The following is a 14,145-nucleotide window of genomic DNA, read 5'->3' on the forward strand; positions in this document are numbered from 1 at the left end:
CCACCTCTGTTCATTCCTCCGCCGCATGCAGAACAGCAAAAAGAGGTAAGTCTGATCAGTTAGTGTGCTGACAAACCTTCAGCTTATTCAGCTGTGCTTATTTGTATATTGGGATTTTTTTTGATAAACCTTTATTTGTCTTTAAAAAGAAAAGATTAGAAGAAAAAGTGCATTTGAAGAATAAAGTCAAAATACTTTAGTCATGTAGCTTACCATCAGCTACCGAAACCATCACTCCAAAGGGTGCATGTCCACTGCACGAGGCATCTGTGAGCTGATGTATAGGAACCGAATCACCGCGCTTCCTTCCGAGCGCACTGTGATGATACTCAGCAATCAGCAGCAGTTTGAAAAGAGTTGGTGGCTGACTGACACATATGTTGGAGGAGGTATGTGCTAGTCTTCACCTTCCTGGTGTTGGGGCATCACTAGTGATAGGGGGAGTCCTAATGAGTGGGATGGGTAATTGGCCCTGTAAATTGGGGAGAAAATGGGAAATTTTTAAAATAAATTACATGAAAAAATACTTTAGTACTTTAGATTTTGAGAATAAAGTCTAAGATTTTAGGGAAAAATGTCTATTTATATATTATTTAAAAATATTTAATTCAGATAAAAATATTGTAAGGAATTATACCAGGAAAGTTGCATTATTGTGTACAAAAAGTTTGCAAAATAATGATAACTCCTAATGTTGTGACACTAAGGACAGATACACTTTTGTACCAGTTCCACCAATAAAAAATACTCAGTCCCCTGGCCTATCAGAACCAGAAAGTTGTGTAAATGTTGTAGAAAATGATCTCACCTGGATCCCAGAATGTCCATGTTGGCCCCACATATAAATGTAAGTGTTGGGCCCCATCATGGTCAGTGTTTGGCTCAGGAGGGGTTAATTCTGGGTCCCATCTGGGTCGTACACTGCACATGGGGCCTAGATGGGACCTGTAATGGGGATGTAATGGTAGGATCCATTTGTAAAACCCAACTGGGTCTCATTAAAAACACATGTACAAATACACTCACAGCCCATTTCCACCTGGAACCCACCCATCCACTGTTCCACCCATCTGAGCCCTATCAGCATGTTGGCTTGGAGTATTTAATTAAAAGGAACCAGACAGACTTGGAGAAATATATTGAAATATATGACTAATTTTTTTTTTTAATTATATATATTAAACAAATTTATTCTTCAATTAATTATAGCCCCACAATGCTGTGTTTTTTTCCTTTTTCCATGCGTTTTTTTTTTCCAATTACCTGGCTCACATTTTGTGAAAAAAAAAACAGGTATTCTTTAGTGCCACATTATTTGCTGTGTTCGGTATCTCTTTAGAAGGTGTTGTTTGACTCCTGTGTTGTTGTTTTTCACAGTGGCCTCACTGCAGACACAGAGCGAGTGAACACACTGATGAAGCAATATATGTGTGCCAATGTGTACCAGTGACACACCCAACCCATCTGTATCCAGCAATACAATGCATGAATGCATACAATGTGAAGACTGAACACAATAAAACAATTATTCTGGAAGACCGATGAAGATTTATGATCATACAAGTTGAACTGCTGTGTATTTGAAAATAAACCTTTCTTTTTTCAAATGCCTCACAAAGACTGCCATTAATCACACACTCCACAGGATGTGCTCTTCTTGGTAATAATGCTCTGGTAAAGAACTTAAGAATGCTGATAAGCTGCCAGGCCACAAACCCCGCAGAGGAGGTGTTGTAAATTTATCCTTTGAATGTGTGGAGGTTAAAGAATCTCTAATATTGACAAAAAAAATCACCTCAACTATAAAACGTTCTGTTCAAAGCCAATATAGACTGCAAAATTACTCAAAACTACAGCATAAACATTTACATATACATACATGCACACATGCAAGAGAAACACAGCTAGCTAGCTAAAGCTACAATTTAGACTCTGTCTACATGTAGCCGACATTTTTAAATCACCTTGATTCTACTCACCAGCTCCAGTCTCTCTGTCCCCATGAGCATAGCAGGCTAAGCTAACACCTCACAAAGTTTAATGCTAAGCACATAAACAGTCCACAAAGAAGCTTGTAGCTTCCAGAAGCAGCTGGAAGACTTGCTAAACTTGAATCACATTTTCAAAACGAAGATTTTGTCACTGTGTTGTTCAAACAGCAGTTCTCTGTAGTCCAATATCACACACACACAGATATAGAGAGAGACAGAAACCAATTTATACCATAATTGATAAATAATTAATAAATATCGAATCCCTGCATAATCAAAACAAAACTGGGAATCACAAGCTCAACAGCATCACTTTCCAGGCTATAGGAATTCTTGATCACTCACGTTTTATGTGACCTTTTTGTGTCAAAATCTTTTGTACTTTTGTCTTTCTTTCTGTTTTTTTTTTTTTTGTCATTACCAGTTCTGGTTTGTAAACGTAGCTCATGCTTAACAACAATATACACTGTTTGAGCTTGTCTACTGAACTTCACACATGTAAATCTGCAGTACATATCAAGAGCATGTGCAGCTATTCCATCCATATATGTTGTGAAAACAAACAAATTTTGCAGTCCTGTTGCGTCCACAGAAGAAAAAAGTGGAATTTGCTAGTATTTTCCACGCCCTTGGACTGGAAGGAAAAGGAAAAGGAGGGGTGAACTCAGAGGATTTTGGGCAGGAGTTCGGGGCAGCTTCGCTGGTAAAGTGTAAAGCTGAAGCCCCCCCACAAGAAGAGATACATGAAGAGAAAAGGGAGAAGGAAAGAAGGAGGATGATGGGGAAGAGGTGGGTGCAAAATTGTTCGTCATCCAGGTAGAGAGGAAGTGACTCTTTATATAGGGGGAGAGTGGGAGGAATAAGGGCGTGGATTAATTAAGTTATATTCATAACTTCACTATAAGTATAAGTACAACAAATCAACAAATCTTCAAATATATTTTAAATCCCTGCTCCTAACCTTTAATATCTTAATTTCTAACTCATTCATTAAAAATTACACAATGTATGTGGTTCAAGTAGGAGTCTCTAAAAAAAACAAAGACCACCATCTATCAAATTTACCATTAAATAATTTATTTTTTAGTGTCAGAAAAAAAGAATATATATGCAACAAAAATCCCTTTTTTGCACAATAATATGTAAGTAAGATGTCGTTTTGTTTCTTTGTCAACTGTTTTGATTGTGCTCTTATCATTAAATGTTGATCATACTATGATCTTGATAATTGTGAGAGTAACAGCAGATAACACATAGCTGGCACAAAGTCGATAGGTACTCTCCCAGATAAAAATTCCAGTAAGCCATACAGTAAAACCCTGAACAGTATGATGACACTCACTAATGCTATAATAAAAACATGGTCTCTTGGTGTGCGCTGTTCTAGAACAAAGGCAAAGTCTGGTGTTCATATTTAATCTTTTTAGAATACTTATTCTGTTCTATAATATATATTTTTAAGAAGTTTATGTCTTGCTTTTTCCCTTTTTTAACTTCTTTTGGATCTTGCATGAAGCTTTAGAAACTTGAGCTGATGATGTGCTCATATGCTGCTGGGTCATTATCAGGATACTGTGCAAATTACAAAAACAAAGACTAATTTAGATTTTTTTTACTATCATTTGTCATCATATTTATAAGACCGAAATTATATATTCCTAGCTTTTCAATCACTTTTAATTTCCTGTCAGGCATGTGTCATGATAAGCTTTATAACAGGGTGTACAATTTTAGTGAAAATGATAATTTAATGAAAACGTGGTTGACTTCAAGATGCAGTCTTTTCAAATTGTTTATGGTGACCATATCCGGTTTCAAAGGTACCTTTTTAAAAATGATTTTAATTTCCTTCATTTTTTACCATGACAGGATGGACAGCTCCGATATCCTCAGCTACAAATATTAAAAGTGAAATTAATAAATTTTTATCTGAGCATTTAGCAAGTGTCTTCAGTTCCTTGGAAATAAAACAATGTGATGGTTTGTGATGTCACAGATGTTAAAAATTACTGACGTTAAAAGTAAATGATGTGTAGCTTCATATATTATTTTTAAGTAGCTACATAAATAATGAAAAAAAAATGTTATTCAACTACTTTAAGAATTATTTAGCTTCACCTGTCAACAATTCAGGACCTTCGCCTGTTAGCAATTGTACTCCTATATCAATAAAAACTGTATAAAATGTAAAAAAATTATTTCAAGTTAAAATCAACATGTCTCTATAAATATAATGCGTCATTTGAGTTAAATCTTGAAAATGTATTATCATTGGTGTACACTGATCATAACCATGCTAAATATAACTAAATAATCTTTCACCACATTTCATTGCCAGGGTTTTGAGAGTGAGAATGCTGATGCTAAGTGCTTTTGCTTTTTATGTACTGACTAATATGGAGAGAGGGAGGGAATGAATCCTAGATAAGCTCTCTCTCTCTCTCTCTCTCTCTCTCTTTCTGAAACCCTTGACACACTCTTGAGTCCTCTCTTAGGAGTGAAAATGAATCTAAAACATTGCACACACACTATTTGCCTTTCCTTTCTCTTCTGATCTGATTATATCAGTGCATATGCCTTCAGCAAAGATTGAATTAAACACAGGCCTGTGTCTGTGTGCTCAGGTTTTGTCCACTGTCGCATCAGTTCTCTCTACATAGATGATGAATTTATGTGGGGGGAAAAGTCCACCATGAACAGGTTTTATAGGCAGTAAAGTGCTGATAAGGTCTCATCTCAAAGGTTGGGTCTGAAGCATGCTGTTTTCTCTCTCTTATCCGCAGCACTGTGAATGTGTTATATGAACAAGAAGCTGATAGAGCAGAGAACCGCTGATGCTCCATATCATATCATTTCATTAGCACTGACCCATCAAACAGAGAACAATGGATCTAAAACATCTCAACTTAACACTCAGAACAGCTTTCTGTCTCCTGGTCGTGTTCTCCATCAACGCTTCTGGGCAACGTAAGTACTGTGCTGCATGTGAAATACAGTTTTAGCAGGTGTTTATATTTTGTTTGATAATAAAACAACTGTTTATAGAGATTATAGAGATCAGCTTTAAAATTATGGATAAATGTATATAGATTATAAGCAATGACATTTTTCTGAACTGAAATATCTAGAAAACCATGTAATTTTTAAAATCATGAAAACTTTATATGATAGCTGTAATTTTAATAAGTTATGAGAGCGGGATGATAAAACATCTATAAACAGAACAAATAGTAACCAGATCAAAATTGCTATAAGTGCTGGATTAATTAAATGTACATTAGATTACACTCCTACTATTTACTAACTGTAAATCCAGTGACATCATCATAAGTTCTTACAAAACGTCTAATAACAGAAATCTATTTTTACATTTAGCTTAAGGATTTCTTTCATACTGAGGAGATGTCCAGCAAAAAAAAAAATGAAAATATTATAAATATTTTTTGAAGCATGAAACTATTTATTGTGGACATAATGAAAGTAATGAAACATATGATAAAAATGAAACTTACTTATTAAATGTTAATTTTCTGTATGTTTATATATGTTTGTATACCACACTCTGTTCAGGTCAATTTAACCCATGGTGACAATTAGGGGGAAGGGTAAAAAAATCAAATTTGAACAATATGAATGATCAATAAACCAATAAATATATGGTAACACTCAATATAAATTGTATTTCTATTAATTGGTCTAAAGATTATATTTATGGAGAAATAATTTTTATCTAAATTTGGATAGTTAAACATAGTTAAACACAGGTCAGTTAGACCTGGAAACATTACTGCTGTTTCCTACAGTTCAGCATAACAGGAGGGTTACAAATCATCAGATTAATCTGGATTTTAAAAAACCCTTACCCAGACTGTATCAGTTAGGAGTTTATAAAAAACGTTCTAAGTCAAAATTAATGTTATTCATGTGTTTGAAGATTAAAAAGAAAATATTGTTTACATAAGTGTTCAAACCCCCCAAATAAAGTTGAGATCTGTTGAGGATTTGTAAGAAGGAGGAATTTACGGTTTGGAAAAGATTTCCCCCTGTTTTGTTCCAGGTTATGCAGGTTGATCAGATGATGTTGCTTCTCTCAGAGAAAAGTTCAACTTTGTTGTACTGCTGTGCAATGTGTTCTAATGATAATTTTTATTTGACACTTATTTGAAGAGGGTTTGTGAATGTTAAACCGTTTTTCTGATACGTTACTTTTCCTTCCAGCAGATCCAGCAGTGCTCGTTCATGGTTTCTGTTTTGTATATGTATATCCTTTCCTATGTAGTTTATTTCTAGTTTGATCTTTACATTCCCCGTCTGATCAGTTGTACTTGAATTAAGGGTATAGAGAGAGCGACTGTAGGCCTGTGTTCTGGTAGGGGAAGTTTCATCTGTACTTTGGTTGAATTATAATGCAAATAGCATTTTCCATTTTGTAATTTCTGGTACATAAAACCAATATCACTTTAACTAAAATATTTTGAATGTTTGGATATTTTGGAAATATTTAGGGTCAGATTTAATAAAATAAAATATGACAGCACAAGATATCAAGTCACAAATATTTTTCTTACTATTTGCAATGTACTGTATTTTGTCCACTGAGCTTGTTGAGTATTGGTGAATAAAATGACTGTGACCCTGATATGAGTTTCTCTTATTCTTATCTCTCATTGTGTCTGCTTGCTACAGTGTGTACAACTGAAACCAACTCCCCAGTGTTCAAGGAGAACAACACTATTGGGCAAGTTGTTGCTGAAATAACTGTTCAGGATGGGGTGACCATGAATATCATAACTAACCCTGAAGAAGCTTTTGGCCTAAATGGCACTAACCTTGTGGCAGTCAAAGTTCTGGACTATGAGGTAAATAGCTCCCATTTATAAGCAGTACTAACAAACCTCTCATATATATATATATATATATATATATATATATATATATATATATATATATATATATATATATATATATATATATATATATATATATATATATATATAGAGAGAGAGAGAGAGAGAGAGATTTATACAGTTTCAGATGTACTTCAGATGTACCCCACCATAACCAGCATCTTTAGTATCCTAAATACTATTATGCTGTTATGACCTGCTACAAATAGGTTTCAATATCCAGACCCCAGATTCTGGCATTGTTTCTGAAGAGTCCCTTATGGGCAGTGAAGAGTAACTGTTTATTATACTTTGGGTGTATTGACAAATATCTTTCAGTTATGATTACTTATCTTAGTATCTATAATTACATAATCATTGTGTGAAACCTTGTATTTTATATGCATAACCAATACTCACATTGTATTTGATAATTTTTATTACTCACAGTGTATTTTACACGCATTTATATAGAAGATTAACCAATAATCACAATATATTCTTTACATATATAGTAAAACATTGTTTGATCAGGCATGTGACTAACACAGACTCTATTATGACAAATTAACCCACACGATACATAAGGCGTTTACTAACACATAGGGTCTATTGTATGGCGGTCTAACCACGCGCCACTAACACATTAACATATAACATATGAGATTTATTGTGAGACTCGTGTAGCTCATGCTTGAAGCATTTCGTTTACTGCATGTCTTTGACTAACGACCATCAATCATCAGCTAGTGCTCTCTGGATGAACTAAATTGATACAAAGGAGGCTTCGGGACGAACAGTGTGGCCTTTCTCTCTGTGCGTGCAAAGTCCTTCACCTACCAAAGCGGGAGGACGCGCGCACATAGGGAGGGCGGCACTGTCTAATTACTGGAACAATATCACACTGTCTGACTGGACCCAGTCAATTCTTAAAACAATACCACACTGTCCGGCTGGACACAATCAAGGCCAAACACTAGTGGTCCGGTCAGACCTGTGAAACTTGAGCACTAACACATGAAATTACGCGTACTAACATGAGATGATTTTAGCAACGCCTCATCAGCAGGGTTCACGTCATTTGGGGTATAAACATGGAGTCAGATCAGAGGGGGGTCAGAACTTTTACTGGGACGGCTGTTAACTGTCTTGTATGTATTGGTTCTCCTGAATTCAGTAATAAATACTTGGTTTGCTTTCAACTTCACTCCAGAGTCTACGTCTCTCTATCAAACGAACACGTAGGGGAGTTGTACCCCGGACGAGAGGTGGGGGTAGCCCACCTTTCATTTTCTTTTCTACAACAGCAGTTATCTCCAACACAAGAGGGTTCCAACACATGCCAGACCACCTACTTCAAATCCATTCAAAGAGTTTCTGTAAGGTTTAAGTCAGGCGACTGTGACAGCCACTCTTTCAGATTATTCTAAAACCAAGCCTTGTTGGACTCTGAGGTATGCTTGAAATTGTCATGCTAAAAGTGATGCCCAAATTTCTGCTTCAGCATGATGTTTTCTCCTAGGATTTAATTATATGTCCTGCAGTCCATGCTGAAAGTTCCCAGTGCCAGAGAAAACCCCAGATCATCAGTGAGACACCACCAGGATCACTGTAGATAGGGTGTGTTTTTCAGTGTGTGCTTTATTATTAGTTCTTCAAAAAATGCAGATCAATAGGCCTGAAAGTTCTGAAATCTTCAGTGTTTAGTGTGCTCCTTACTTTGCAAACTGAAACCTGCTGCCACCAAATGCTACTGAAGGTGTTTTGCGGTCACTCAATGGTTGTTCCTTAGAAATCCACTGATTTTGAGCTATGCTCTTCAATGTATCTCTAGGAATATTCAGAGCCCTTGCTTTTCCTTGTTCATACAAAGCAATGATCTCTTCTCAAGTTGTATGACAGCTTTAGCCAAACATCACCCACAACAGACCCCTAAACAATCCTGGTATCTGGTGTGTTTTATCTCAGGCACATCTGAGGCAATTAAGACCTTGATTTGATTTCTGACACTGCTAATCATTAAAAGTGATTTGGTTTGATTTTGAAGAAAGGACTTGTTATTCTAGTTGTGTTGAGTTACTGTATTTATTTTTTTTGTTTGATTGGTTTGCTGCAAACTGAGAGTTTTTAGTGTTTTCTAGTACACCAAACCCCTAACAAAAAATAAAATAGCAAAATGTAACAGCCAGTTAATGATAAAACAATATTACAAGATTTTAAAAACTGTTATTTGATTTATTTATGAACAAAGCAAAAATATCTATGTTGTCTTTTTCATCAGACCCTTGATAACAACATACTGCTAGTTGAAATACAATGCACCAGACCAGGGGAGACTTCGGTAAGTTTAGTCTAACAAGTTTCATTCTTCTTAACCTCTTTCTCTTCATATGTCATATGTCTTTTTTGTGGTTTCTATGGTGTAGGCAGTAGGCAGTGATGCCATAATGTAAAATGCTTCTTTCCAGCCTCTTCTACGCATTATTGTTACGGTGGAAGACATCAATGACAATCCTCCAGTGTTCGCACAGAGCCACTACCAGCTGGAAGTACCCGAGGTAAATCCGATCACAATTCCTGAGAAACAATAGAATTAACAGAGTTAACAATCCTCAGAGCATGTTTACAGTATGCTTAGTTGTTATTTGTGTTTGAAATAAAAAGTTGCTAAAAAACTGAAAACTTTTGTCTGTTTTTAAGCTGTCACCAATTGGCACAAGTGTTGAAAAAATTGAGGCTACTGACCTTGATAAATTCCCACTGAACTACACCCTTCACTCCCCCATGGTAAGGCCTAAACTGTTTTTATTTGAGTATCATAAGATGTTTACATTAAAAAAAGGGGGTACATTAGTAAAGACAGCAGTTTAATAGATTTGATAGATTTTGCTGTGCTGGGAGACCATTGACATGTATTACTTATTAAAAGTGTTTTGTAAATAATATTCAACTACAAAGAATAATCATTTATTCAGGAATAAACATTTACACATTTCTGCCATAAAGAGGAATCATTAAATCATTTATTCAGTAAAGAACCATATAGACATTTCTACCGTAGAGAAGAATCATTTATTCAGTAATAGAACCATATAGACATTCTCATCATAGAGAAGAATCATTTCCATCACAAAAACTGTGTCTAAGTCCAATATTTTCTCTCTCTCTTAGGGTGAATTTAGGCTGCAGTCATATTTAAACCCATTAATCCTGGTAAACAAAAATCTGGATTATGACACCACTCCAGAAGTCACTCTTATGCTCTATGTTGAGGTATGTATTGAAACTGAATAATATGAGGAGTATGTATTTTGTTGTAAATCTCATGCAAGTATTAGTAAATGAATAATTTACATTTTTTCTCAATTGCCAAGACACGTTTCTTGAAATCATCCCTGCATATCTCTGAACTGTAAACACAAAACTCAATTTTCAAACTACATTCACAAAACAGTTCAAACTGTGCTCAAAAGCAAACAATGATGTCAGATCAGACCCCGAGTCAATCAAAATAAAAAACACTACTGACCAGTCATGACACACAACATAGAAAAAAAAGGAAAACACAATGATCAGATCATAAAGTCTTTAGAAATAATCTTTACTCTTCCCAAAAATCATTTTCAAAAGAACAATCCTGTTTACTGTAACACTTGTATTATAAAAAGAACAATTCTACAAAAAGAACAATTCTACAAAAAGAACAATTCTACAAAAAGAACAATTCTACAAAAAGAACAATTCTACAAAAAGAACATGCAGTTACAAAAAAATACATGCAGTATTAGTCCTATAAGTATATTGGACAATGAATGTAATGAAACACCTTTGTATTGAGTCATAATGCAGATATCTTCGTAATACAGTTTTTCCCAAATGTTTAAATGCATTTCTAGAAACTTAGCTCAGTTTTTCAAAACTGAAAATGATTAACTGCTTTGTTGAAACTCCACAAATCTCTAGCAAAACTGATTCCTTCCACCAAAACAACACACACAGCTATTTATATGCTTATGTCTTGCATAGCATCAAATAAACACTGACAATATAAATTCAAAGCACTGTTATCAGAAGTATTTGGTTATGTTTTTGACTCCATGAGGCCACTGTACAAACTCAAATGCACACAAGTCAGTGATTTCTAGGTGACCAAGATGGACTAAATGATGCAAATTGTGTTTAGAGATTTGCAAAGCTGTGATTTAGAATGATATTTGAGTGAGAACATGTGGAATTGTGCTTAGAGTTTAGCAGTTTGGAGTCACAATGCACATAAGCTTAATGTTTTTGGATTTGTGTGCATAGTTCCACATTTTGTGTGTGAACAATGTGGAAAAATTGTAAAAAAAAAAAAATAAAAATAAAAAATTACTTGTACTTTCTGAATCTTTGGACTATTGTGGACACAGTGAATCTGCTTAGGTTGAGCTGAACTCGAAGTCCCGCTTCCAAGAACATGGTCTATGACTGTTGCCCAAATTTCATCTGAAATAATTGATCTTTGTCTCATACCTTCTCTTCCTCCTCTTTGACCTCTTACTCTTCCTCTCTGACAGTTTCTGTCCATAGTGTAATTTCAGTGACCAGGGCTCTTTGTACTGGATTATAATGCTTTCTTCACATCATTATCCACAAGCGTGATTAATTTTGATTTGCTGTGCTTTCACTGAGTTTCACTTTTGGTGCCTGTGCTTACCATTATGCCACCCAAGCGCATCACACTGCAAACTGTGTTTTAGTGCGTGAAAATATGTTTGCAAGTTGTGTCTAAATAAGAAAAAGGTGCCTAAAGCAATGAGCGTTTGGTTTAGACAACAAGGTTTAGTGTTTTAGCTATTGAGAAAAACTGTAAATGAACCAGCTTTCCTGTGTCACAGGAAGAAAAGTATCAGTTTAATTAAGAACCATATAGACATTTCCACCATTAAGAAGAATAATTTACCACAAGAAAGAACCATATAGACATTTCCACCATAGAGAAGGATCATTTACTCAGGAAAGAACCATATAGACATTTCCATCATAGAGGAGAATAGTTTAACTTCCCTGTGTCACAGTTAAAAATCTGTGCGGTGTATTGAAACTGGTATTAATATGGGCTATGGCAATGAACCGTTTTTTTTTTTTTTTTTTTTTTTTGTGGCCAAATGACTCTCTGACAATGTTCTTGCTGGTGAAATTTCAGGATTCTCCACCACCTGTTCATACTGCCTCAGCTACAATTACAGTGACAATCACTGACATCAATAACCGACCGCCATGGTTCCAGCCTTGTACAGAAACCCTTATTGGCATCTCCAAAATCTGCCTCAATACTGGATACCAAGGGACAGTCAATCTAACAGAGCAAGCGGTATGTACCCCTCCCTGTGCTTCCAACAATAGATCTGTCCATGTCCACCTGAAAATCTTAGATTTATTACTGTACTAATAAATGCCACTTCCATTTTTACCATGTATGGTGTTCTTTAATGGCTTAACCCAAGTAAATGAATGACAGGTTTCTTCTCTTTTATAATCACAGACTGAAGCTTTGACTCTGGAACCTGGTCCAGTTCATGCCATTGATGGAGACAAAGGCAGGAATGATCCAATCAATTACAGACTTCTTTCAGGTCAGACAGTAGATCTGATGTTGTTTGTGGGTTTTGTTTTTGTTATTATTGTCACCCAATTAGATATGCTCCACATCATTTTAAGTTATAATAAGAGTGTGGTTCTACACACCTGCTCCAGCAGCTTCTGTTGAATGGGCTGACTTAGTCAGACTTTATCTCTGAATAGGAAATGAGGATGGTATATTCAGCATTGATCCAAACAGTGGGGACATCACAATGCTGAAGGCAGTGGATGTAGCAGGACCAATTGTACTGACAGTCATGGTAAGACAATGTTATATGTTTATTACAGTTTTTTTACAGTAGCTAGCATGCTTTTGACCATTCTGTGTTCACATTTTCAAAACTCTAAATACAGTTAACACAACATCTGTCTGTAGTGGACTGTAATACCGATACAATTTGTGTTGCTTTCACGCAATATGCACCCAATCAGCATGTTTTAAACATGATAACATTTTATGAACATACAAGATTTCCCACCAGCACAGTTCTGAATCTCTCTGATCTTATTTGCTATTGCTTGAATACAGCATGGCAAAATTAAATGCACACATTTGAAACTCAAATACATTTATTTTATTATAAAAAAAAAACAATCTTGATGCTGTTTCTGTAATGTCACTAGCTTTTAGTATTTTGACAGTGGTGGCACTGTGACTGACTATATGTAGCTCTGGAACAGAGAACATGCATTAGTGTTTTGAGAGGATTAGTTGATGTGAATGCCGTTTTTTGTGTTTTGACAATAGAATGCTCCTTTGTGCATTTTGGCTAATTGTATGAGGTAGATGTGTTGCTGTATTTAAAGTACTGTTATACAATAACTGTTATACGGTATACAATACTCAAGTATCACTACCATTCTGTTTGAAATCACTTACAACCTGCAACACTATACTATAAATATAATTGTCAAATTATATATATATGAAATTTATCACAAAAACATTTAGTCATTAACTAAGGTGAAAAAATTGCATGTCCTTGCATTTTTGGAAGGGAGAAAAAACAATAATGTGTCCTAATGTACGCACTGCAAACTGGCTAGTCATTTTATTAAAATATCTTAGTGTAGTTTAGATGATTTTGAAATTGGAATCTTTTAATCTGCTAAATAAAAGTTTTATCAAACACAACAATGCTCTGACACAGAAGCCTTAATGGAAAACAGCTCGCAGCTCAAACAGCTGTTAAACATAATTTTAACATATAAACAAGTGATTAATGCAGTTAGAAGTGTAAACATGGCAAACATATGCTTCACGGGGGCAGCAGCTGTGTATGTGTGTGTTTGAAAAAGAGAGAGAGAGAGAGAGAGAGAGAAGGAGCAGAAGAATAAGAAAAGGAAGGAAGGGTAAGAGTGATAGTTATGAGATTTAATTCATATTTCAACAACCTTCTGAACAGGGGTGCTTTTTCCAAAAGGTTCTTTGCACTAAGATGATTTTTAGATGGTTGAGTGAGCTTTACACTGAGCACTTTATCTCTTTGTTAAAATGTTCTCAGTGCTAAGATGCTTTTGAAAAACTGGGCCGTTACAATTTGACTCACTAACAACTCGTTTACATTGCTAAACAAAACCACTAATTAACCACCTGGCTCTGAGTGAATTTTGGGAGAAAATTAGGGTCAAACTTGGTAAAATGG

General features: G+C 35.3%; 1 protein-coding gene across 3 annotated transcripts in view; it reads left to right on the forward strand.

Annotated features, from left to right (window-relative positions):
- Positions 1-4,717: 4,717 nt before the first annotated feature.
- The window catches only part of cdhr5b (cadherin-related family member 5b), a 29,680-nt gene continuing 20,252 nt past the window's right edge, over positions 4,718-14,145 (forward strand). The window contains exons 1-9 of one of the 3 annotated variants that reach the window (XM_049474412.1): positions 4,718-4,958; positions 6,678-6,850; positions 9,159-9,218; positions 9,346-9,435; positions 9,578-9,664; positions 10,049-10,150; positions 12,063-12,230; positions 12,402-12,492; positions 12,662-12,759. In XM_049474412.1, coding sequence (XP_049330369.1) covers positions 4,877-4,958; positions 6,678-6,850; positions 9,159-9,218; positions 9,346-9,435; positions 9,578-9,664; positions 10,049-10,150; positions 12,063-12,230; positions 12,402-12,492; positions 12,662-12,759 — 951 coding nt within the window. In that variant the 5' untranslated portion in view covers positions 4,718-4,876. The remainder of the gene's footprint in view (positions 4,959-6,677; positions 6,851-9,158; positions 9,219-9,345; positions 9,436-9,577; positions 9,665-10,048; positions 10,151-12,062; positions 12,231-12,401; positions 12,493-12,661; positions 12,760-14,145) is intronic. The other 2 variants (XM_007235198.4, XM_022672394.2) reach the window with 2 other exon arrangements.

This window comes from Astyanax mexicanus, chromosome 2 (assembly GCF_023375975.1).
Source record: "Astyanax mexicanus isolate ESR-SI-001 chromosome 2, AstMex3_surface, whole genome shotgun sequence".
In the NCBI taxonomy this organism is placed as follows: Eukaryota; Metazoa; Chordata; class Actinopteri; order Characiformes; family Acestrorhamphidae; genus Astyanax; species Astyanax mexicanus.